This window comes from Enoplosus armatus, chromosome 24, assembly GCF_043641665.1.
Source record: "Enoplosus armatus isolate fEnoArm2 chromosome 24, fEnoArm2.hap1, whole genome shotgun sequence".
Lineage (NCBI taxonomy): Eukaryota > Metazoa > Chordata > Actinopteri > Centrarchiformes > Enoplosidae > Enoplosus > Enoplosus armatus.
This window is the reverse complement of record NC_092203.1, coordinates 1,007,104-1,030,964: the sequence shown is the minus strand read 5'-3', so window position 1 is coordinate 1,030,964 and position 23,861 is coordinate 1,007,104. Positions and strand designations below refer to the sequence as shown.

Below are 23,861 nucleotides of genomic sequence, written 5' to 3'. Positions count from 1 at the left end.
GGCTTTTGCGACTCATACGGAAGTTGAAATCGGCGGTGGGACTTGAAGGCAGAAAATCCCCCCCAAAAACCTGCGTCAAAGAATGGCCAAAGAAAGGGATCTGGTCACAGAACCAGCGCCTTTCCGTACGGTCGTCTCCAATAGTTGAGAGGTCAAAGGTCAGGGCCTGACAAGATTCTCAAGACAAAACAGAGAAGGAGTGGAGCTAACATCAAGAAAAATTAGCTAAGTTCAACGGGGGAATTTCGTTATTGGGAGACGTCCCTTTTGAGAGTTATGACTTCTATCTGCCGCGCATTCCAAGTGGAAGATTGCCTTTTTAATGCTCTAAGATAATCCATAATAATGTTGCAAAAAGTGAAAGTGAGATGAGGTAGAAGAGAGCGAGAGCGGGGAATAACTATTACATGAAGGGGTCCTGCGGGGGGGGGGGGGGGCAGAATGAATTACCGCAAGCTTTTGAAATGTTCCTGCAGAGTCTCCTGTGTCTCTCTCATTGAGAGCGATGACTGGCGACGAAGGGAGATCTTTTCGCTTCGTGCCGTCGCTTTGGAATTCACCCCCCCCCCCCCCCCCCACGTCATACAAATATGTCGCTAGAGTAGGAGTGTACACTGACTGGCTGAGTATCCTCTATCAAAACAGTTCCCCAGCAATGCACTGATGATTCAACCCGAGTTTCATGTCCTTCTTGCTCTAAGGTGTAAAGACACGTTGCCCCCCCCCCCCCCCCTTCTTTTTTGGACCGTTTTGAGTGACTCCATCTAAAGGCAGCCATATATATCTGAGAAATCAGCGAAGAAGACGGCAGGTTTCAAGAGAGGACTGTTACTAAAAGAGCCCCTTTTGTAAGCTCACCTTTAAACACTAATGCGTCTCGACACGGCGTCTCCGAGCCTCGCCTCAAACCCTCGAAGGAAGCACTTTAAGATTTCACACTGTGCAGTGGACTGCGTCCTAAGGATGAAGTCCTTTTGCTTTTCTCTCTTCTAACCTGACTTCAGTCGCTCTATACGAACCTCTGGAAGAAAGTTTGACACATGACAGGAGCACGTTTCAAGAGACGCATTTAAACCACTTGCTAAAAATCACGATCGTGATCGCAAACAAACACGCGTGCGCAATGACGGACAGTTTTAACAACCACCCTGAACTGTCGGCCAACAGCCAACTGGACTCGGGCTAAACAGAGGCTTTCGAGGCCGGACAACAGAAGCCAGTGTTTGTCAGACGACATTTGAAGGACTCTAACAGATGAGTGGTTGGGACCTTTGTCATGTTTTGTCGAACTCACCCACACTGAGTAAGCGCTGTTGGGCTTACGCGGTGTGGGGGGCGGCTGAAGAGACGGATGACAATCCACTAGGCCCAAGCCGTCCAAGTCCTAAGTCCACTGCTTACACAAGTACACGTGTACACACTCACTGGGGACTTTGGGAGCTTCTATAAAAGAGGAAAGCAGTCTGAGCCCTGTGTTTTAGTCACTCCTCCCCCGTCCCTGGCTGGGTGTCATGATTTTTTTTGTTGCACTCCCACCCCCACCCCCCTCTTCAGTGTGACGAGGTCATGACGAGCTCCTGAGCCATGCTAAGCTGACGCAGTCACACTGTAAGCAGACAGACCCCCCCCCCCCCCCCCCCCGGGCCCAAGTCCTGCTGAGCCACGCGGAGGATTCTTTTTTTTTTTGGGGTAGACGTTTCATTTCTCGGATGCGTCAGCCGCATTTGGACTGAGCCTGGTACAAATCCTTGATGGGCACGAATAATAATAATAATAATAATAATAATAATAACAAAAACCTAAACCCTGCATAACATTCCGACCTGACATCCCCTCATCATTTACACAAATGCCTGAATTAACTAGCAGCTGTGATCACCACCCCCGCCCCCACGACCCAAAATGCTGATCCTTCGTTGTGAAGTACCAGAGAGACAGCGGTGTCGCCAAGCTAATGCAACAGTTAATAAGATTCAGATGATTCGTGATGATTTTCAGCCCGTCTGTCTGATTGCCTGCCTGACTGTACCCCCAGCTTGAGCGTCAGGGATGAGAGACCAAGACTAAATGAGCGATTCCCGTACGTCCTCTATTCTCACGTCGTGGCCTACTTTTCCTCCACAAGCTCATCATTCCTTTTCCCTAATTCCCTCCTCCCCGTTCCTTCTACCCTCTCTCTTTTACTTTTTTTTTTTTCCCCTCACTCTACCTTTACTCCCGAATTACAGATGGATTTGATGCCACGCGTGTGTTGACGGCAAGTACCTGTCCAAATCCAAACCTTGTATTCCCAGCATTGAAGCTGCACAGTGCGCTGTGTTCCCAAGGTCCCATGCGGTAGGTCGTTCTTTGTTTATAATTTGGACTGAGACTCAATCTGCTGTCAAAAACAACTTTTTACGCAGGTGGTTTGAGGAACCAGTGAAGCCCAGAGTTTCAAGGAATCTGGAATCATAGAATCTGGAGCTCTTCCATCGTCTCATTTAGGCCTAAACGCGCCTGAGCCATTGAGCCAAAATCAAGACGTGGACATTGTTGGCGATGTACGCAGTCAAGCGCCCCCCCCCGATGACGTGGACGACCGCTGGAACCGTGTGGGGAATTGAAATTGGGTTTTTTGCATGAAAAACCTGTTTTCTTTTAGTCATTTTACTGGCAACGCTCTAATGACCATTACAGTAGCAAATACCCGGGCCACACTGTCTACCTGAGCAGGCAGAAATGAAATTATCAAAGGCAAATCCCCGCCCCCCCCCCCACTACGGCTGTTGAGATAGTCATGCCTCTAAAAGTTCTAGAAGCACAATTGGCTGCTATTATTGCTCGTGAGTGGGAAAAAAAAACCCTCAACAAGGCCTCCACAGTGTGTGGTATGCTACTTAAAAATCCACTCTCCCGCTCTCCTCCTCCAGCTTTGCCTTGTCTTGAGTTGTCCCGCTAAGTGAGTCAAAGTCTCCCGAGTCGTCCCTCCGCTCCTCCCCTGCTCAGATCTTTCCATTTCTTGATCAGTCCAAAAAAAGCTTGGGGTAGTTTCACTGGTGCCCTACACTTAAATGAAAATGACCGAGCTGTGGGTTATTTCTATGGAGGCCTCCAAAAGGTCCCGGGGGGGGGGGGATTCTCCCTCGCACTAAGCTTCGCGCTGCCTCGCAGTACTCAAGCATTCCCTCTGATCCACAGAGGAAGGCTGAGCTCCAATGGTAGCATGCAGCATGGAAAGCAACGTGATATGGTCCAATATCATGCATTGGGGGGGGGGGGGGGGCCGGGGCAGGTTAAGTCTCTTCTCTTTGAAAGGAAAAAGGCGTCGCTCACCTTTCAATCTCTCTCCTCCAGCTCCTCCAGCCGCTCTTCAACAATATTTCCTCCCTCCCCTCTTGTCCTCCTCCCATTCTCGGCACAGTATGCGTTGAATTTGAATGTGGCGCGGTGCAGTTGTGCGCCACACAGCAGTCGGGGACACTGGAGGGTCAGACGGCTGAGATCAACACCGTGATGTATTTTGGTGACCTTGGATTGTAAATCCGCCGCGTGGTCTTTGGGTTAACCACGGAGGCCGCAGCGGATCAAACGATTGTATAGTTTGTGCAGTTTATTTTGTGTTGCTACTATCTCTGTCAACCTTTGAAGAATCATTTTTACTCACCCACCGTTTTGGGGGAGGGGTGGGGTGGGGTATAACCCTTGTAACATCTGGAACCAGTAGCCTTCCAAGTGAGTATTTAGCGCGGTGATAAGAAAATGCATGCTTTTTCGCCAATCAACATGGAGTATTCTACTATGGTCAGATCCTCCCCCCCCTAAAAATTGTTGGTGACCACCACAATAACACAATTAGTCAGCCCTCTGTCCTTTAGATAGCAGGATTTTGATCGTTCCCAAATGCAAGCTTCCATCAGTTCATTTGTGTACCCTTTAGCCATCCATCCGTCCATCCATTCATTCTTTCACTCATCCATCCCTCCAGCTATCCAACTGCATTACGCCATCAATCCATACCTCCATTCATCTGTCGTTTTTTTTTTGTCCTCCACCCTCCACATTTACCACTAGCTCTGTTCTGTCTTAGGGGAAGCTGGGCAGGTCAAGGAATCCCCGGTTCATCCCCCCCAGCAGATGTCTCTTCCGTTCACGAGGAACCCTTCTACTAAGTTCTGTCCCCCACTGCTCTTCTCAAGCTCCTCCAGCCCTTGCAACGATATTTACTCTCCACCGCACTCTGCCCCCCCCCCCGTTCTTGCAATGGTTTACCCCTTTCCCATCCATCCCACCCTCCGTCTTCTCCTTCCATCTCATCTTGTACCTATGTTTTTGTACTGGCACAGCAGCAGGTTCTTGAATGTCTTTTTGAATGTGGCGTTGCACAGTGCGTAACACGCCGGGTTGATAGTCGAGTTGACGTAGCACAACCAGTAGCCAATAGCCCACACGGTGTCGGGGACGCAGGACTGGCAGAAGGTGGAGATCAACACCATGACGTTGTACGGCGTCCATGTGATGATGAAAGCCAGCAGGATGGCAAAGATAGTCTTGGTCACCTATAAAGAAGGGGCAGAAAAGAGAGGGGAAGAGTGAACTGAACAAGAGAGACCAGGACAAAGGAAAATCAAAACGCTTGACGTTATTATTTCTACTCTCCAGACAGCCATTGATGTTTCATTCATTTCACTGCGGTGCGAAAATCAATTTGCTGGAAATTAAAACTTGTTTGAGATGGTTAATCCATGAGAGTAAACACTGTGTCTGCTGTTTTGCAGTGAAAAAAAATAAAATAGTATTGTTGTATACTGCAGCTGTAAGTGCAGACTGATTCAAAATGTATGTTCTTTATTGCGCCGCAACAATGAAAAGCGAAAGCAGACCTGACGTTCGCTCTGTTGGACAAATGGTCCAATGGGACATTTTCCGGACTATTGGGGATCAGTTGAAATAACAGGCTGTCAGAACAATGGCACGGCACCGTTGGAAGGGGGAATATTGTTTCAGTGACTGGTGAGATGATGAAACGGGATCCAGAGAAGCCGGTTTAAGACCTTCCCTGTTTCTTCCCGAAGTCCGCTATCAGCTCCTTGGTCTTGCTGACGTTCAGGAGCAGGTTGCTGTCCTGACACCGGTGGGTGAGGTCCTCTAATTCCTTCAGGCAGGCCTTTTCATTGTTACCTGTGATCAGGCCCACCACCGCCGTTTCGTCAGCAAACTCGTGTGTGTACAGGAAGTACAGGAGGGGGCTCAAAACGCAGCCCTGGGGTGCTCCGGTGTTGAGGATGAGGTTGGAAGAGGTGTGTCCGCCCACCCTCGCCACCTGGGGTCCACCTGTCAATCGTTAATCCCCGGTTGTGGGACGAGTCTGGAGGGAACGCTGACCTGTAGTCAATGAACATCAATCTCACAGTGCTTGCTTTCTGGTCTAGGTGAGATTGGGGTGGTTTGGGGGATGTGTGCTATTGGGACGGGTTGGCAAACTGTTGTGGGTCCAGTGTGCTGGGTAGTGAGGAACAGATGCAATCTTTGTCCAGCCATTTAAAGCATTTCATCACTACAGAGGTTGAGTGCCACTGTGCGGTCGTCATTCAGGAAGGCTGGACTTGTTTTCTTGGGCACGCCGGTTGGTCAGCACATAGTTTGCGGCATCAGCGCTCGCCACATGCTTCTGGGATTGTAGTTCCACTCTCTTCCTCAAGTTGTAGGCTGCAGTGTGTGTGTGTGTGTGTGTTTATGGCATCTTGGATGGTCTTCTGGTTGTGGAAAGATTTAACTGTAGTTACGGGTGAATCCATCGATGCCATTTGTGACGTCGACGGTGGGGTCTGGGAACATGCCTCAGTCTGCGTCATGTAGTTTGTTTACAATGCTTTGACCTCTGCAAGGCGGGCGCACTGCGGGCAGCGATTGCGCTCTGTGGCCGATTTTGGAGAACGCTGGACCGGAATGAGGGAAAAGATGCGGTTTAAGATGCTCCCTCATTTCAAAAGCTCAGAGGAACGTTTTCCAAATGCCATCTGTCATTCCGAACAATAATGAAGTGAAGCAGCACAACAGCAACAACCGGTCTTTTGAAAACAGCTTGCTCCATACCATTCACACGCTGATGGACTGGGTAGTCCCACCCGCACACCGGCAACATATGCTGCCATGCAAAAACAACACTTTTATCTTTGTTTGTTGCCATGATGAATCGTGTTGCTCTTTTCCGTCCGGATGATCAGTGTAAGATGTAAACTGCATCATGGCACAGTTTGCTTCTTCTTCTTCTGCTACGCTTTTTTCCCTCCCCACACATTCACGGGACGCTTACCCGTGTTACTTGTAATTGCCTTGTTATTTCAACCAGTGAACTCAATTCACACCAGAAAATTCCAAAGCAAACTATAAACATTTAATCATGCACGTCACGTACGTCCATCTTTCAGCACGCCGTGTGTTGTTACATTAACATACCTTCTTTTCTCTGGCAGCCATCTGTCTTTTCCTCTTCACTTGGCTTCTGGCAATGCTTGCAAACTTTCTTGCCACGGTCCTAGGGCGGCTGATCGGGATCGAATGCCTCTCGGCCCCCTCCACGGGCGGGACGATCTCTATGGCTGTGATGCATTCGTCCCCGGCCTGCTTTGTCACGATCTTTATCTTGGACCACCGCGAGGAGGGGATGAGCTTGGGATCAGCGGGATTGGCTGTCATCGTGGCAACTGGGTTGGGATTCGTTGCAGCCTGTAACAAAGCCGGCAGAGCTTTGTTAGGAAGTTTTACAGCCAGCGTGACCTGTTGGGGGGGGTGTATGGAGGTGCATGAAGTCACTGAAAATTATAATTATGTGCCACAACACGCATCTAGCATTACAGTTTTTCCTCAATTGCTTAGACACTGTTACTGTTCTCAAAACACTAAAAGCAACCACTTCATACTGAGCGCAGCACAACATTTCATCTGTCCTGCAAATGGCCGCCACTCTCTCAAAACACGTCAAAAGTAAATCATCTAGTCGACGTTCATCACTCACAAGAGTAGCAAGTTCCTTTATCATTACTTTAATGAAGACAGTCAAAGGTCAAAGAGCTGTGTCAGTATCTATAAATGGTGTCATGCAGCACCGCCAGAGCGAGAATGAAAGCTGGCACCGGGAGAGGCAGCAACCCCCGACGGCACCGAAGACCACGTGGCAGGCCACCTAGATGATGCGAGGCCACGTTGCCAGATGAGCTGAACACGTCTTTATGCTCGCTTTGATCCCCTCAACAAAGCGTCAGCTGTCAGGTCTGCTCTGCCTCCAGAGGGGCCGGCCACTGTCAGCACCCACAGCGGGCGTGAGAAGAACCCTGCCGAGAGTGAATGCGAGTAAGGCCCGATAACGTCCCCGGCCGCCCGCGTTGCGAAGAACACGCGCCTGCCAGCTAGTCGGTGTAATTATTGTGACATTTCTGACGTGTCACTGACAAAGGAGTTCGCCACCTACCTAAAAAGTCTGCAGTGTCTAGTCTACCCCCCCCCCACCTCCCCTCTATTCTGATGAAGTGCTTTGAAAAACCGGTTCTCCAAGCACATCAAAGACAACCTCCCAGCCAGCCTGGACCCTCACCAGTTTGCATTCAGGGCCAACGGATCCACAGGGGACGCCATCTCCCCTGCCTTCCAAATATCAACACCTGCGCCAGAACGCTTGTTGATTTCGGCGCAGTGTTCAACGCAATCACCCCCCCCCCCCCCCACACATGGAGCTTGCAAACTTGGAAAAAAAACACGAGAGGGAGTTGAGCTAGAAGTAGTTCGGCATGGCTCGAGAACTGATGACCCCGTCTCACAGCTGGTCGGACAATGACTCAAAGGTCAAAGGTCACTGTGACCTCAAAACGACCTTGACAAAAGTTCACTTTTTTGGGCCACAAACTGATGGTAGTAATCATGACGACATTTCACACAGACGTTTAATGGGAAACGACGACGAAGGGATGACTCTTTTTTTTTTTTTTTACCCAAAAGGTCAAAGGTCAACTTCAGCGTGACATCGTCATAATGTCCTGGAAAAACACATTTCTGGTCATTATTCAGCACCATATCTCAGGAACAGAAGGGGAGATCGTGACCCTGTTTCACAGTTGGTCGGACGCTGAACGGACTAGTAACGACACAACGAGTCAACAATAACTAGCACAGCACGGGGCTTTTTCCTACATCTCGTCCTCTCCGCCTTTCACTTCCCGCCTCTAACTAACAAACAAGGCACCGGAGCTTATGGCATCTAAAAATGCCAGGAGAAAACAAAAGCACCAGCTGTACTTTCTGCACAATGTACATGGACTTGTACGTCCGAAAACTCCTTATAGAACCTTTGAGTATGCGTTGGAACTAAAGCAGGGAATGGCAAAAAAAAGAAAGAAAAGACTGTTGAACACCAACCTCAGATATCCCCTTGTTGTTGGTGTTGTCCTTTGGTTCTGTGGGGGGAATAAAAGCCGTGGACGAATCGTTGGAGCTCTCTTTCTCCTCCTGGAAAGATGGATAGACCGGTTGGTTTACGCACATAATACACCAAGGACATACAAAGGTTCAGATTAGCAGCGGGTACCGCACTAAAAACTTCCAGCGGACATTGAAGCCATACAGCTGTCTGCTGGTGGACGCACGTATGCGATGACGTTAACGGGGTACCTGTGTGAGTCCTGGACTGGGCTGGGCTGGAGGCTGTGGCTGAGCCGGTCTTGGTTCCTCCACTCTGCCGTTCTTCACAGCCTCCAGAGCTGTGGTGGTCGAGTCCAGACTGAGTTTTGGAGTAGAGCGGGGGCTGGCCTGAGGACTGCTCTCATTGTTGTTGTTCTGCTTTAGCAGGTGACTGTTCATCAAGCTGGGAGTTCTGGGGGTTAAAAAAATAAAAAATAAAAAAGTAATTGGGGGAATGTGATAGTGTGAGTGATGCATATGGACAGCAGAGAAGTGTAATATGCTGTAGGAGTGGCTGGGGGAAGTTTCTATGAACATATTTTGATACTTTCTCTCCGGGAAAATGGGTCACCATTGGAGCCCCTTGTTAACGAACCACATTCAGGCTCGGCACAGTCGTCGCTCCCCGTTGGTGGAGAGAATAAAACCTTTTACAGCCGTCGTTCAGTGGTCAAACTGTTACGTTAAAGGCAATTTAGAGCGGTAGAAGCCAAAACTGTTATTTGCGCCGTTGCTTCAGATATCGATTTTATGCAATAGCAGTTCTCAGTCTCTCGCCACTTACTTTATTCCCTTCTTCTCTTTCTTCTCCGGTTTGTGTTTGGAGACCCTGCTTCTGGAGGCCAGGGAGATGTGGATGTACAGGACTGTCATGATAATGACAGGAAGATAGAACGCTGCTATGGCCGTCCCAAACGTCGCCGCGGGGTTGGAAAGGAACTGTGCAAAGAAAGTAAGAAAGAAAGAAAGAAACCCTTCCGTCATCTACAGAGAAGGTTTACTCATTTGCATTTTATATATATACATATATATACATATATATATATATATGTATATATATGTACACTGAGTTACCAGTTACACAGTCGACACAGTGTTGCTTAAACTGGTAATTTGAGGCTTTGAGGCTGTAGTTAGCGGCGGTGTTTTAACGTACTGTACCTGAATGTAACACTCTCCGGGCGGCACCGTTCGCTGTCCCACGATGAACTGCCAGAACAAGATGGCCGGGGCCCACAAGATGAACGACAGGATCCACGCCGCCGCGATCATCAACCCCGCCATCTTGGTCGTCCTCCTCGTGGGATACGTGAGGGGTTTGGTCACGCAGAAATAGCGGTCGAAGCTGATTATCAATAAATTCATCACCGAGGCGTTTGAGACTACGTAATCCAAGGCCAGCCACAGGTCGCAGACCACCGGCCCGAGCGGCCAGTAGCCAACTATGATGTAGACCGTGTACAAGTTCATGCTGAAAACGCCGATGATCAGGTCAGCGCATGCTAATGAAAACAAGAAATAGTTATTGACAGTCTGTAGGTGGCGGTTTACTTTGATGGACAGCATGACTAAAATGTTCCCTGTGACGGTCACAAAGCTCAGAGATCCTGTAACCAAGGCGATGAAAAACATCTCCAGAGCTTTATACGGACTCCCCGCCCCCGCGCCGCCGTCCACGGGAGAGCAGGACGCCGACTCGTTGGTGGACACGTTGCACGAGGTGTTGGAGAGCAGGTCGGCTGATTGGATGGCCGATGACCCTGAGGGAGGGAAGAGAGGGATGAGGAGATGGGCACTTAAATTTGAACATCCAACGTCGGCCCCTCCTCCCACACAGAGTCCCGCCCTCACACCCTGCATGCTGTGATTGGCTGACTCTTCAATAGCCGGGTTAGTAACAAATCCACATACAGGAGGGACGTGTCGCAGTGTTGATAACCTTCAGCCTTATATTGGGAAAACTAAAGATGATGATGATGATGATGACAGACTTTCGGGAAGCGGGAGGGTGGAAAACGCGCGCTTTATGGCGGAGCACTTCAGCTGTCACGCTCGCCCTTTTGCTCGCCCCACATTGTTCACCTGAAAGTTCCGTCCCTGCTGTTCATGTAGCGGGTGGTCCAGTGGTGGCCATGGCCACTACAGGCTAAATTCTGGCCACCCCACTTTCCACCACTCGCAGCCTCCTATTTCAGACCGCTAATTGCCAGAGAGACGTTTCGCTCCGGCATTGTTTTCACCTTGTTCAGGTTTTGTGCGGTCCTGGGGACGCCTACTGTCTCGGGAACTACCACAGAAGTGGCTCTGAGTACCTGTGCCAGGTGGTCTGAGCTAGGGCAACGGAAGCAGGGAACCACTTGACCTTACGCCCCTGGGCCACCTTGGTTTTTAAGTCGCCGGTCACTGTTCATGGTCACTCTCGGCGTGCGGCCCAACCCATGAGTACTGAGCTAAAAGCGTCATTTCCATCCGCAGCCCCTGGGTGGAGGCTACTGGTGATGTGTTACAGTTACAGAGATCAGTTATAGTAAATCTAAAATCTTACAGTTTTGGAAAAAAAACAAAACCCACACCGCCAGTGACCCCCCCAACAGACGTCAGTACAAGAAACGACCGACCAAACGCTCTGGCCGCATTCAGTGTCTCTTAGTTCAGCGACTACAGACCTGCATATATGCAAACAGTATAAATACAATATATTTTGTGAAGGACGTGTGAGAGCGTTGCCCACTGACGATAGCTGGGAGTTTTTTTTCTGCCCTGCTGGATAAGCCTGACTGAAGCTCGCTCGCCGTGAGTCATGTGTTTGTGCTGATGATTTCAGCTTTGCCAGCTTGGCGTAATGTGAGCTTCGGCTTCAAGCCTCTCACTCAGCGGAGAGGCCGCTCCTTAAAGATTCTGCAGGATTAAAGCTGCCATTCCCGTTCCGCTTTCAGGGCTGGAAGCGTCCGCATCGCTTCTGGTTATTATTCGGCGTCGGAATCGGAAACCACTCCTGGCGATCAGCTGGGTTGAGGGACCGCAACGCTGTGGCCTGTCTGACCTCAGTGAACGCACCACCGCTCATACAGACTGTGACTGTCCTCAGGTCAGTCCGTTGCTAGTCCGAGCTGTTAACATTTAGTTCAGTATAAAACTAGCCTACATAAGGTTAAAACCGATCACACCGGTCGTCATCGGCGACTATTCGGGGGTTGAAAAGGTGACACGCTCACACCTTTCCAACACATGAATACAGAGCGGCAAGCCAAACATACTCGTGTGTGTGTGTGTGTGTGTGTGTGCGCTTTATCGCTGGCACTACTTCAAAGCTCGCTGTTGCATGCCCTCTAACCAGTCTGTGCTGTGAATCCAATGTGGGCCAGTGGTTTAAATATACAACTTTATTGTCCTTTCAACAAGACGCTGAGTCAACACAGTTATTCTGTTGATACCCAAGCTCATTTAACAGAGAGAGAGAGAGAGAGAGACTGGCTAGCCCTGATAACATTCAACGGACTCATTAAGTTGCGGGTAGAAACAAATGCTGCAGGAGGGGGGGGGGGGGGGGGGGGCAGAACTCCAATCATTTTCAACCTTTCAACATTATGTCTTTTTTAATATACTGACGTGCATTCTGCGGAATCCTTACGGGTTTTAGCTAGGACTGATTGACAGATTTGAAACGGTTTATCCTGCTTTCTTTCCTTCTGTGACCTTACCCTCCGGGGGGGGGGGTCGTCACTCTTCAAGCCCCCAGGAACGCCAGTAATCTTGATCAACGATGAGATGAAGTGCAGCCGATCGGGATACTTGCCAGCCTCCAGACATCGTGGTCTAAATCTGTTTTCATTTCATTTCATTTTGTCGCCGAAATGTGGAGCTGGAAGGGGGGGGGGGCATCGGAAAAATGGGGGCTGGAGGGATACTTATGTGAGCAGATATGACTGGATTTTGTTCACATGCAATGTCAACGGTTGCTACTGGTGTTTTTAAATTTTCAAATTTGTAGCGCTCACCTCGAGGGTGTCAGATTGGTTTGAAAAGTGCCGGGCGGGGGTAGTCCGGGGGCCCCCCATTTACTGTATTTCTACATGCTTTTATCATATTTTCATGTATGCATGCTGAACCCTCCAGACCGTCACATGCTGTTAGTTATATAAGCCGTGCTTTGAAGCACAGGACTGGTAGATCTATGGCACATTATTTATGGTACAGTCAACAGACAATTTTCCATTTGCGACTTCAATCACAACATGTAAGAAATGTATCAAAATATAATATATATATATATATGTACATATATATATTTGTTTGAAGAAGTCACCCTAACCCAAATGATTCTGTTTTACTGTCATTTAAGCAGGAAAAAGCGGCAAATCTTCACATTCGAGAGGACAAAAAACCGCCATCTGTTGCCAAAGCTGCTAACTGAGCGCATTGAGGATTCACAGGATTTCATTTACGCATGCAGTTAAGTGCGCTGACCCCCGCATAACCATGAAACACACGGGCACACGCAGGATTTCAGATGCGGCTCCCCTGGCGTTAGTGCAACCAACACCAGGCGCCGGGCGAGAGAGAGGGGAGCGGAGCTCGGGTGTTTAAACATGTATGTAATGCTACAGTATCTGCAGCCTTTAAATCATGTATGCATCCGGCCTCTGTGAGGCGCGCCGCGCCGCACCGCACCGTTCCTCGACAATGATATATTCAGGGAGCTGCAGTTACCTTTTAAATCTGGAATCTCAGATTTCTACAGAGCAGCTGCACGGTGACTTTCCGACATAATCGGATCAAGAAAGGGAAAGTTTAAAGTGACAGCGGGCAGGTTTTGAGCATTGCATGTCACTAACAATATCTAATCAACTCTTTAAAGAAATGTGTGTCTGTGAGCACCCCCCCTTTGTAATTAGCCTTTTAAAAAAACTGGACCCGGCCCGAATCAAACAACCTATCACGGTTAGCTAGCGCGTAACCGGCCAATCACATCGACTCTGTACAAACAAGGGCGTTCTACAGAGGGTTTCCACCTTCTGGATCTGGATTGTGAAGCAAAACATGTTACCCTGATTGGTTGTTTTGCAATTTAATAGCCACCCTATCGCGGGGCAAGTTGAGCACCGCTGCTCCAGTCATTATACTAGTCACAATTTTTGTTTTTTTGTGTAATCAAAAAATCTATCTATGGACGAAAACAGAAAGTGAAGACTCTAGTTTGAGTTTTTTCCAGAGCTTTCAACACATCTCGCAGTCTCCAAATCACAGGAAAGAGTTTGCACAGGTGTCATACGCTCACAAAATAACGGGGTGTATTGGGGGGGGGCATGTCTTCGTTCAGAGTTGGTCTGTGGACTTGAGAGCAGTCTTGCTTTGCATTGCATCGAAATGCACAGCCGACATTTTAATTGCATTTTAATGTATCTGATGTTTCTTCAGTCTCTTGTCGAGGGTCCTTACTGTTTCACAGATGTAGGAAGGGTCAACCCCCCCCCCCCAAGCTGTCACGTGTAATGTCACACAACACCACGGTCTTCTTCTTTGGGGACTACCAGCAGAGATCTTAAGGCGTTGGATGTTCTGACAGTCCAGCCCATGTAAGGGAGTCCCAGTGGGATGCTTCTGGTCATCCCTGTTGATTTAGCTTTAGCGTTAGGGAGTCCCCCCCCCCCGGGCCATACGTTGAGCCTTGTTCCGGCCTCTGCAGAAAACCGCCACAGAGGCGGTATGAATACATTCCTGTGTCTTGACAACAGAAATGGAAAAATCAGAGTCACTGAGTTGTGAATTCGTGGAAGCTGGTGCGTGGACCTCGAGTTAAAATGATTTACAATTTAAGGTCTGTTCATATTCCTTGAAAGACGCATCTCGATGGGAGCCAAACAAGGAAGCAGCCTTCATCTTCCCGGCTTCTGACTTACTACCTGACAAAAATAGTGCAGCATTACAAAGGTCATCAGCACACAATTAAGTGTCATTTTCCTGAGAATGACTGATTATTAGCAAAACCATTATTAGCCTCTGCTTGATGCTAATGTCTGATAAAAAAAAAAAAAAATACTTGCACGTTCACACCACTTTTCCTTAAAAGTCTGCCAACATTTTTATTTATTTTTTTCTGTGTAAAACGGCTCTTTCCAAAAATAAGAAAGATTAAAAAAAACAAAACAAAAACAAAAATATTTCAATTGCATCTCAACGGCTCATCCGTGCACACAGAATTTGGCTCAGATCTTCCATGAAATATACAACACAGGCAGATGAAAGGCACATTGCCGCCGATTTCATCACCGTCACGCACTCATATATATATACATGAACGGCATTCCAGCAACAAGGCTCCAGCCAGCGCGCTGTTATGTAACATTTATGCCTCTCGGAGCGCGGGGCGTGGCGCTTCGCACAGTCGTTATATTCAATTATGTAACTGCAGATGATCGCCTGTTTCATTCCTCGTTTACCGACTGCAGCTTTGGATCTGAAAAAAACAAACAAACAAAAAAGTCTAAAATCCATGAACATTGCGGTGCGTTCAAAGAATCCTGTAATAATTACCGTCGTTACTTGCATATGCTTTGAGGTGTCCGCCCTATGCCCCCCCCCCCGCTTCTTATCTCCTCCCCAGGATCTCGCCAGGGGAGACGGAGACGAGGAAGCGAACGTCGGGATGAACCTCCCATTGCACCTCAATGCCGATCATGTTTAATTTTGAAACGAGGGCTCACAAAGTGGAGAGACATCCAAAATGGTGCCCTAGGGGGAAGGAAGCTGGTCTGGCAGTTTTCCAGCAAACAAGCCCCTCTGGGGCCTGCTGTTGGTTTTTTCTTTTTGTTGGCGTGGACGAGAGCAAACCCTAACTAAACCCAAGGGTCCCATTGCACGGCCCACAGCATCGTCCTAATTATTGACCCACCGCTGTTTTTTTGTTTTTTGTTTGTTTTGGGTTTTTTTTTTGCGTGTGTGGAGACCACACCAAGATACAGCACGAAAAGCCTTGAAAGACCATTAGTGTGAACAAAGCCTGTTACGTCAAGCTCACAAACAAATGATCGTTCTGCTAGCACGAGAAAACATTAATGCAATTATTTCACCCCAAGAGACGACGACAAAAAATTGTTATGAACGAATAAAATAAAATAACACAGAAATTCTTTACTCCAGGAAAACCTTGCACTTGGAAGGGGGCTGACTGTGACGCTCCCACCTTCTCGACAAAGGTGGCCACTGCATGTAAATGTTCCCTCTCCTGCGTAAGGGGGCCGACTCGCCAACGCCTTTACACCTCATGGTGCCGAAGTCCAGAGAGTCCCGGAAGTGGAAATGGTGATTTCTAGATCCTGTTATAATCGTGTAAAAGCTCTATGGACCTTTGTCTGTGTGGACCTTTAAGAACAGCTTTTGAGTGTTGTAAACAACGCGGGATTTAAAAGACCTCAAAACGTACATGCTTTGCTAAATGTTTTTTTACGAGGAAGGAAGTGCATTCAACGCATTCGTTTTGTTTTTTTTTCTTTTCAGGCACCGACCCATCCAGCGGTCCGGCAGCGATGTCCAATAATAACACAATGAAGACGTTCCAGGTGGGACTCTGGCGCACTCTGCTCACACATCAAACATGATCAGATCGGCCCGGGTTCCCCAGCCGCTGCCGCCTTCGGTCACCGTCCTCTTTAAAATAATGTGATATCATACGTATGCAATAATTCTATTTGGAGCGTTAGACTTGCTTTGTGTGCCCCGTGGGGTGCGCTTGACCGTTTTGACATCCGTAATCCCCCAAAGTGCTGCTGCTGCTGCTGCTGCACCAACTGCAAGGCATGGCAGACCTGGTTAACATGAGGAACTCTCCCGATCCTTCAGGCTGCAAATGCAGTGTCACACGGGGGGTTTTAAGCCCACAGTGATGTTAAGTTACCACACCCTCAAAAGAGCCAAGAAAATGTCAGATATCAGAGAGAAAAAGAATCTGAAACCGACTGAGGAGGCGAGGGGGCTGACCCCTGTAGTGTTTAATCTCAGTTTTAAAGTAAATGAAAGACAAGTGAGTCAGTGATTCCTACAGGCCTCATCTTTTCATTTACACAAGCATCACCACAGACGTCAGACCCCCCCCCCGAGGCTCCAGGTTTCATTCAAGGGGACTTGCAATCATTGCAAACTTGAACCGTCAAGTCCAAAAGGCCTGGTCAAAGAGAAACATCCTTCTTGGCCACATAACACCGAGACAGTGTTCTGTATTGTGTGTCTTGGAGGGGGGGGGGGGGGGTTGTGCAAAAAGGAGCTTCACCACATGCTAGGACAAGGCATGAGGGGACTAACAGACGACCGGATTACTGTCATCCCTCCAAACAATCAGTCTATTACCAGACAGGCCCCCGAAAATTGTGTCTGATCCAGCTCACATTCTCGAACCAGCTCTTACCCTCCGGTGGAGGATTCAGGGCCACTCAGAGCAGGGCTGAATCGTTCCTGCCTGTGTCCATTAAGATTCTCAACACTGGCAAGTAATGTGTGCATGTGCAAACCGTTACAGGGCGGCCATGTGTTTGTCGAGATACTACGCGGTACGCAACTGTCAAGTCTTTGGACCCACCAGGGCAGACTGGGGGCCTCTCTGTGGGGGTCACGTGCGCGGACGATGTTTTAAGCCCAACTTAACTTTGACTCGATTGTACAATCTGTTCACGTATAGACGCCTGCTTCAAGAGCATCATTTTCAACAGTGAATGAAGCACTGAAATCTAATTCCATTCAATTAGACTGAGGCCGGAGGAAGTCTGGTAAGTTCCTGATTCTGCGATTAGGACCCTCTGTCTCTCTTTCACATTTCATTTTTCTTTTTCTGTACATGTCTGTCTTGCACCCCCCCCCCCCCCCTCCCTTTTTTTTTTTTTTTTTTTTTCTTCCCCCTCTGGTCAAGCCACTGGTTTGTTCTTGTTCCACTTTGAAATTGTGTGTGTGTGTGTGTGTGTGTGTGTGTGTGTGCGTGTGTTTGTTTGTTTGTTTGTGAGAGAGGGAGAGAGAGTTTGTTTTACACCCCCCAGCACATCATAGCGTTGCCAATCCATACTTCACAGTGCAGCACTCAAGCAAGTGTGTGTGTGTGTGTGTGTGTGTGTGTGTGTGTGTGTGTGTGTGCGTGCATGCTAGCAACATTAGCTATTCTATTTGACACATTCACACTGTAATGGAGCTTATCTCCCCCTTTCTAGTATCACTCTGTCTGTCCAGTTCCACACATCTTGCTTAATGCCTATTTTTTTCCCCCCACATATTTATTTCTGGCCCGGGGGGGGGGGGGGATTTTTGGCCAACCTCAGTTTGAAAGCAGCCGTCACCGGCACAGACACACAAAATACATAATCCCTCAAAGCAACGGTTCTCCCTCCAGTCAAAGCTTCGAATGTTGCTTTGATTGTAGTACCGGCTTGGTCCGGTCCCAAACACGGCTTTTTTCGGCACATCCTTCCCCTTTTACTGGGTCGCGTGGGAAGACAAAATAGTCTACGGCCACGCACAATGGCACGACGTCTGCCTCAGTCCGCGCCAAAGAGGCGGAACCAACCAATGCAAAAACATCAAATCTAAAGGGGCAATCCACATCACCATAGTTCCATGAAGCACAACATACGCGCAACGTAACGGCGGAGGATATTTTGGCACGTCGGCCATCTTTACATACTGTCTGCCCCGTGGTCCAACCCAATCAATTCCTCTTGTCCAAAACACACAGATAATCGCGTTAACAAATGTTACGCCCCCCCCCGAACCTGTGGGAGTGGCACGCTAGCCTACAGCTATTACTTAGTTTGGCCAAAACACAACGCTTAGGTGACACCAAAAGACTGTAAAATGTGCCCTGTAACATCATATATGTTGGGATGCCCTTTTCGCTTTTGGCGCTGGTTACGGAGACGCTTTCTCGGTCAACATAGCGCGCGCGCCGAGGGATTTGTAGGAACCAATCGACACTGAGCGGACGTCCACATGAAACATGGCGGATTTCCCCTTTCGTGCCATTAAAGGGTTTGCTTTGTGAGCACCAGCAATCCCAGCAGCGCGGCTTCTAATGGGACGGAAGGAGATGACGTCTTGTCGCTTGAACCCCCCCCCCGAGCGCCACAATCGGAGATTTGCACATTATGCACTTCCGCTGGATGTGGACCTTATCTCCATTTTAAACTGGGTGTTACGTGTCTGTGTCCTCAAAAAGCCTCAGCTCTCTGTCTCCCACCAGTGCATATTTCTGTCTGCCTGTACATTATACAGTGAAGGTCATTAGGCAATGCCCCCCCCCCCCCCCCCCACACACACACACACACACACACACATCTCGATAAGAAACTTTTAATCTCGTGCATGAGTAGGTTTTGCAACAATAACGTTCAATAATATAGGTCAGGTTTCATCATTCTACCATTAGTACAGACATAAATTTAATTAAATATATATATTATATCTCAATTTATTCAGTTAAGCTAGTATTCAAATACTATCTCTAATAATAATAATAATAATAGTAATAACATGGCCAGTAAGAACCACACTGTAGATAAAGATGGGCGACATGACAGCTCCCAGCTGGTTGGCAGCTGGTTTTAATTAGTTATTTGATGCTATAAAAAGGGGGGCTTAGACGTCATGACTGACAGCTGTAATTGACTGTGTTGGGCTCGCGATTGGGTCAGGTCGGTGTGTGGGCGGGACCTCGACGCAGATTAGAAAATCCAGGTTTCTTCCTGAAAGAGTCAAATCAGAGGTAACGGCCAGACCAGTCGGCATAAATCCTCATCCCCTCTCCAACTTTACATCCCTCTGTGCCCGTTTCGATGCCAGCTCACAGGGGGAGGGGGGGGGGGCGCGCCAGCGGCAACATCTGGGGCTGACACGTACACATTGGCATCGGCCAGACTCGCACACACAGCCGCGCAGTCAATGGGCAAACGCGGCAACTGCGGTGTCCTCGGGAAACTAGGCCATTACAGGCAACGGAGGGGGAAGATGACGGCTAAAACTAACTCCACCTCTGCCACCCCCCCCCCCGCCGCCGCCGCCACCGCCGCCGCTGAGAAATAAAGACAAAATCAATATTCTGCATTTCTTTTGAATGCGTTTCCCTCTCCTCTTTCTACTGGTGGAAGCACATGTACCCCAGACTGTCATGGCACTGGGCAACACAGATAAGATAATCCTTTATTAATCCCTCAGCGGGGTCAAATTTGCATTGTTCCAGCAGCGTACAGGAGAGAGCAACTGAGACATAAGTAGAAAATCGAGATGTAATAAATAAAAGCAATAAAGACGGTTAAAAAAAGTTAACAAAGTAAGAGACGGGCTGCCAAAGTCGCCTGGAAATCTGTCCTGAATGAGTTTATGGTCTCAATCACTCGTTTCGAGTCTTCTTCAGCACAGCGTGATGTTCATTTTGTGAACTATGGTCCCAATTCGAATAAAATAGACGATAAAGCGGGGTGTGCTTTGGTGGCGTATAGGTCTGCATACAGGGACACTAAACCGAAACGTGTCGTATTTTCTCATGCTGTCCAAAGGTTTTAATTTCGTACAATGGATATATATTAAATGGCCCGCACGTGGGGCAGGACACAGTTTAAATACGAAGACATCACATCTGCATGGCCGCATTTTAAGTGCCCTGTCACGCGCCCGGCGTGCTGACCGATGGGAGCATTTTTGCCCGCTCACCTCCCTCGAGGTGACCCGGCGTCGACCTCTGGCACGCGACAGCTGTCGGGGCGTGGGCGACCAGCCTGAGGTGCAAACAACTGGTGCGTCCGCAGCTAGCAGCCGAACACCGCCTGAGTGGCTTGATTCAGGGTTCATCACGTTTACTTTAAATTCATCAACGTCCCTTTTTGCCATTGGCCCAAGTTTAACATGACACTGAGCCAGCAGCTTAAGCGGTTGTGGATCATGTGATCATAACCAAGAAACAGCCGCTGACAAAAACACGCTCTGCGCGTGGATTATCCGCACATGCACAGCGCGCAGGTGTGCCTTCTCTCTGGGGTCCAACCTGTGGCGTTCGCGGCAGATTTCGAACGAGACTTCATGAACTGAGCTGTTCTCAATTTAGGCGAGCACATGCAAATAATACAAATGGCACGCCAAGTCGTAGTAGCCGTGGATATATATACGACTCCTGCACAATACTTGTGCACGTATATGCTTGTTTTTTTTTTCCTCCGCAAAGACAGACACACAAAGACGCACATTCATCAGCCCACTCATACAGTAGATCCACACACACACACACACACACACACACACACACACACACACACACACACACTGCTGCTTGCTGAAACACACAAAGACGTTCTCATTTACCACCACCCCCTCCTACGGTATGTGCATGTCATCATGTATACACACACACACACACACACACCCACATCCAAAGTTCTTTATCCACACACATAACCATGTACATGCACACACACACACACACACACACACACGCACGCACGCAAACAAACGCGCCTCTACGCCACAGGGAATCGGCTCCCTGCAGGAGCAAGGATGTAAATAGGATAGAATTAAAGAGAGCGGGAGGGAGACGTAAGAGGTGAGGAGAACAGAACAGCTGCTGATGGAGGGGCGGGGGGGGGGTGATGTTACATCAACCCCCTGATGTTTTATCTAGCACTCGGAGCTGTCAATCTTCTGTCACACCGAGTCTCGCAGCACTTTTCCTTCCGGGGGGAAAGCTCTTTCTTACCACGTATGAACTCATTGTTCTGCACATGCATAGACCGGTCAGGTAAGACGTGCACGACATCATTAAAATGCTATTCTGATGCTATAGGTCAATGCAGCGGCCAGTCGACACAACCCTCTGACGAACTTTTTGGGTGACGTAGAGCTTTCCCATAGTTCCCGGGCGGTTGTTTTTCGTGTTGTTAATGTTGGACTGCACCACCGTTGCGGTGTGTGTACTCGATGGTTTTCTTCTCCATGCAGTAAGAAAAAAAAAAAAAGAAGTGCTTTCTGACAGATGTACGATAAACTGCATCCCCCCCACATTTCTGCCGTTCTCCCTCCTGTGCATGTCAGTGTCTTTCCTTTGACATCTGCGAGCATCTCACAACACACACACACACACACACACACACACACACACAACACACTGTTGGATCCTCACAGCAACATGTCCATCGGCCGCTCCCGAGGCAGACCTGAGCTTTGCATCCTGCATTTGCGCACACACACACATAATTCCACATGCATAGGCAGCAAAAAAGAGAAGAGAAGAGCTGGGTGGAGCGGGGAGTTTATTCTTATTCAGGCCTTTTTTTCTTTTCTTTTTTTTTTTTTAAATCTCCTAAAAACCTAATTCCAGCTTTTGTTTATCCCTATTTGTCTTCCATACCTCCTCCCAGCCCCCTTTTCTTTTCTTCATTTTTTTTTGTGCCTCCTCTGCCCTGAGAAAAAAAAAAAGCTGCAGCTCTTACTCCCCCCCCCCCACAATAAAACCACACAACTTCCCAACATTTAGACATGGTCAAAAGCAGAAAAAAAGAAGACAGTACTCTCTGACTGCTCGATTATTGATGTTGCTGAACGTCAAATGATCACTTACCCGCACTTTATCAAGTTAGTAGCTGTAAAGGGACATATTCCTGCACTAAATGTAATTATGTGCTATAATTGCAGTGTGCCCGCTCCACATGGCAAGGTTCCATTATTCAAATAAAACAATTTCTGCCTCATGTCCTGTGACATATCCAGAAAACTTCTGAACTTATATACATATATATATATATATATATATATATATATATATATATATATATATATAGGGGCTGGGAGGAGGTATCACCTGCGTCTAAAGCATTAATTAATCAGCAGCAGCAGCAGCCATTAATTCCACATTAATCGAGCCTTCCACTCACCATTCTCGAAGTTCCAGAGGGGCTGGAGCCCCCCACCTCCGTTGCTGTCGTTACTCATGTTGCATGGCGGAGCACCCGCACCCGCGCTCTCCTCCCCGGACCCCCCGTCCCCCACACCCCCACCGCCCCCCCGTCCCCCACTTTGCTGCTTCCTCCCAAGTTTCTCCGCCGGCCGTCGCACCAGAGTCCCGTGCGTAAATCCTTAATTCTAGACCCCCTTCTTGCTTCCCCGTTATCCCAGCCCCTGCTCAAAAATTGACTCTGTTGTGCTGTTGGGTTTTTTTTTTTTTGTTTGTTTCTTCTGTTATGATATTATTAACCAATTTGTATGTTGCAGTTTTCCTCTCTTTGGGGGGGCGGTGGGGGTGGTGGTGGTGGTGGTGGGTAGATGCTGTATCAATCAGCCGGTTTTGTTTTGTCCCCTAGGAATCTATCACCAAAATCAACCCGATCACTCATCGATGTTATTCCCCCGGAAACAAGAAGAAGAAGAAGAAGAAGAAGAAGAAGAAGAAGAAAAAACAATCTGGCAGCTCAGAGCCCCTGTCGCGTGGTTCCTCGCGCGCCAGAGAGAGCGTTTCTCCTAAATCGGAGCGAGAGCGCGAGCGGCAGAGAGCGCGAGAGAGAGAGAGAGAGAGAGAGAGAGAGAGAGGGGTGGGGGGGCTTGTGATGTCATTTTCCTCAGCCAATCCACGATGACTGAATCTGTGTTTTTTTTTTTTTTTGAGGGGGGGGGGGGTATTTAAAACGCCTCGTCCATGTTCTGAATGCCACAGCAGCCGCATAGTCATCACAAACACCCAAGTTCACCCACCAGCGAGGAGGGGTGACAATGGCAGGCAAGGTGCACAATTTCCTGCCCCCCCCAGGCCTCACAGACCGTGAAACCAAGAACCAGAGACCAGTTTCTAGTAAACTAGAGATGATATGATATGATACCACCCAGCCGTGCCCGCCAGCCGCTGCTGTCTTCGGGACGCAACCAAGACTCGGTTTAAAAACAATTTAACACTTTGTTAAATTGCATATTGTGAGTTTTGCCCAGCTATCTTTCAAATATACACCAGCGTGCATTCAGAACTCCCTTCGAAACCCTTCAACTTTTAAAAGCTGTCACTTCCTGAGAGCACGTGCCGTCCGGTGACGTCCTTTGTTCTCCGAGTCAGATTGGCCGCACGCGGCCGTCCCTGCTACGAGCCGTGAAACGGGGCCCCCCCGAACAAACAACCTCGTCCCAAGTCCTCAAGGCTCCCTTCAGTTCGTTCGTTTACTCCGCTCTCATTAGTCCCTCCCTCTCAGCCTCTCGCCCGCCCTGCGCTGCGTTGAAATGTCGCGGCGACTCGCCACAGATGCACGGAGAGTAGACTCTTGTGTACTGCTATGTCACTTCAAAGCCAACTGTTAATTAATCCAGTTAGCGGAGGAAGAGGAGGAGGAGGAGGAGGAGGAGGAGGACTTGAGTGCAGAGCAATGGCAAAGAGGGTGCGGTGGGAGAAGACCCAAAAACGTAATCAATGGCAGACATGCCCATCTATA

At 48.6% G+C, this 23,861-nt stretch overlaps 1 protein-coding gene across 1 annotated transcript; it reads right to left on the bottom strand.

Moving 5' to 3' along the window:
* Positions 1 to 4,292: 4,292 nt before the first annotated feature.
* Positions 4,293 to 22,383, bottom strand: chrm4a (cholinergic receptor, muscarinic 4a). Its single transcript, XM_070930558.1, has 7 exons — positions 22,326 to 22,383; positions 9,595 to 10,193; positions 9,218 to 9,372; positions 8,644 to 8,845; positions 8,392 to 8,481; positions 6,439 to 6,708; positions 4,293 to 4,538 (listed from the first exon to the last, which is right to left on the bottom strand). The coding sequence occupies exons 1-7, from the start codon at positions 22,381 to 22,383 to the stop codon at positions 4,293 to 4,295; spliced, it is 1,620 nt and encodes a 539-aa protein (XP_070786659.1).
* Positions 22,384 to 23,861: the final 1,478 nt, after the last annotated feature.

What these genes read in the sequence shown, in the direction of transcription:
- chrm4a (XM_070930558.1), bottom strand. Translation starts at nt 22,383, where the DNA reads ATGAGTAACGACAGCAACGGAGGTGGGGGGCTCCAGCCCCTCTGGAAC. An exon ending in AAAGAGAAGAAGGGAATAAA is followed by an intron (nt 8,846 to 9,217) that starts GTAAGTGGCGAG and finishes TTTAACCCCCAG; the next exon opens with AACTCCCAGCTTGATGAACA. An exon ending in ACAACAAGGGGATATCTGAG is followed by an intron (nt 6,709 to 8,391) that starts GTTGGTGTTCAA and finishes GCTTTGTTACAG; the next exon opens with GCTGCAACGAATCCCAACCC.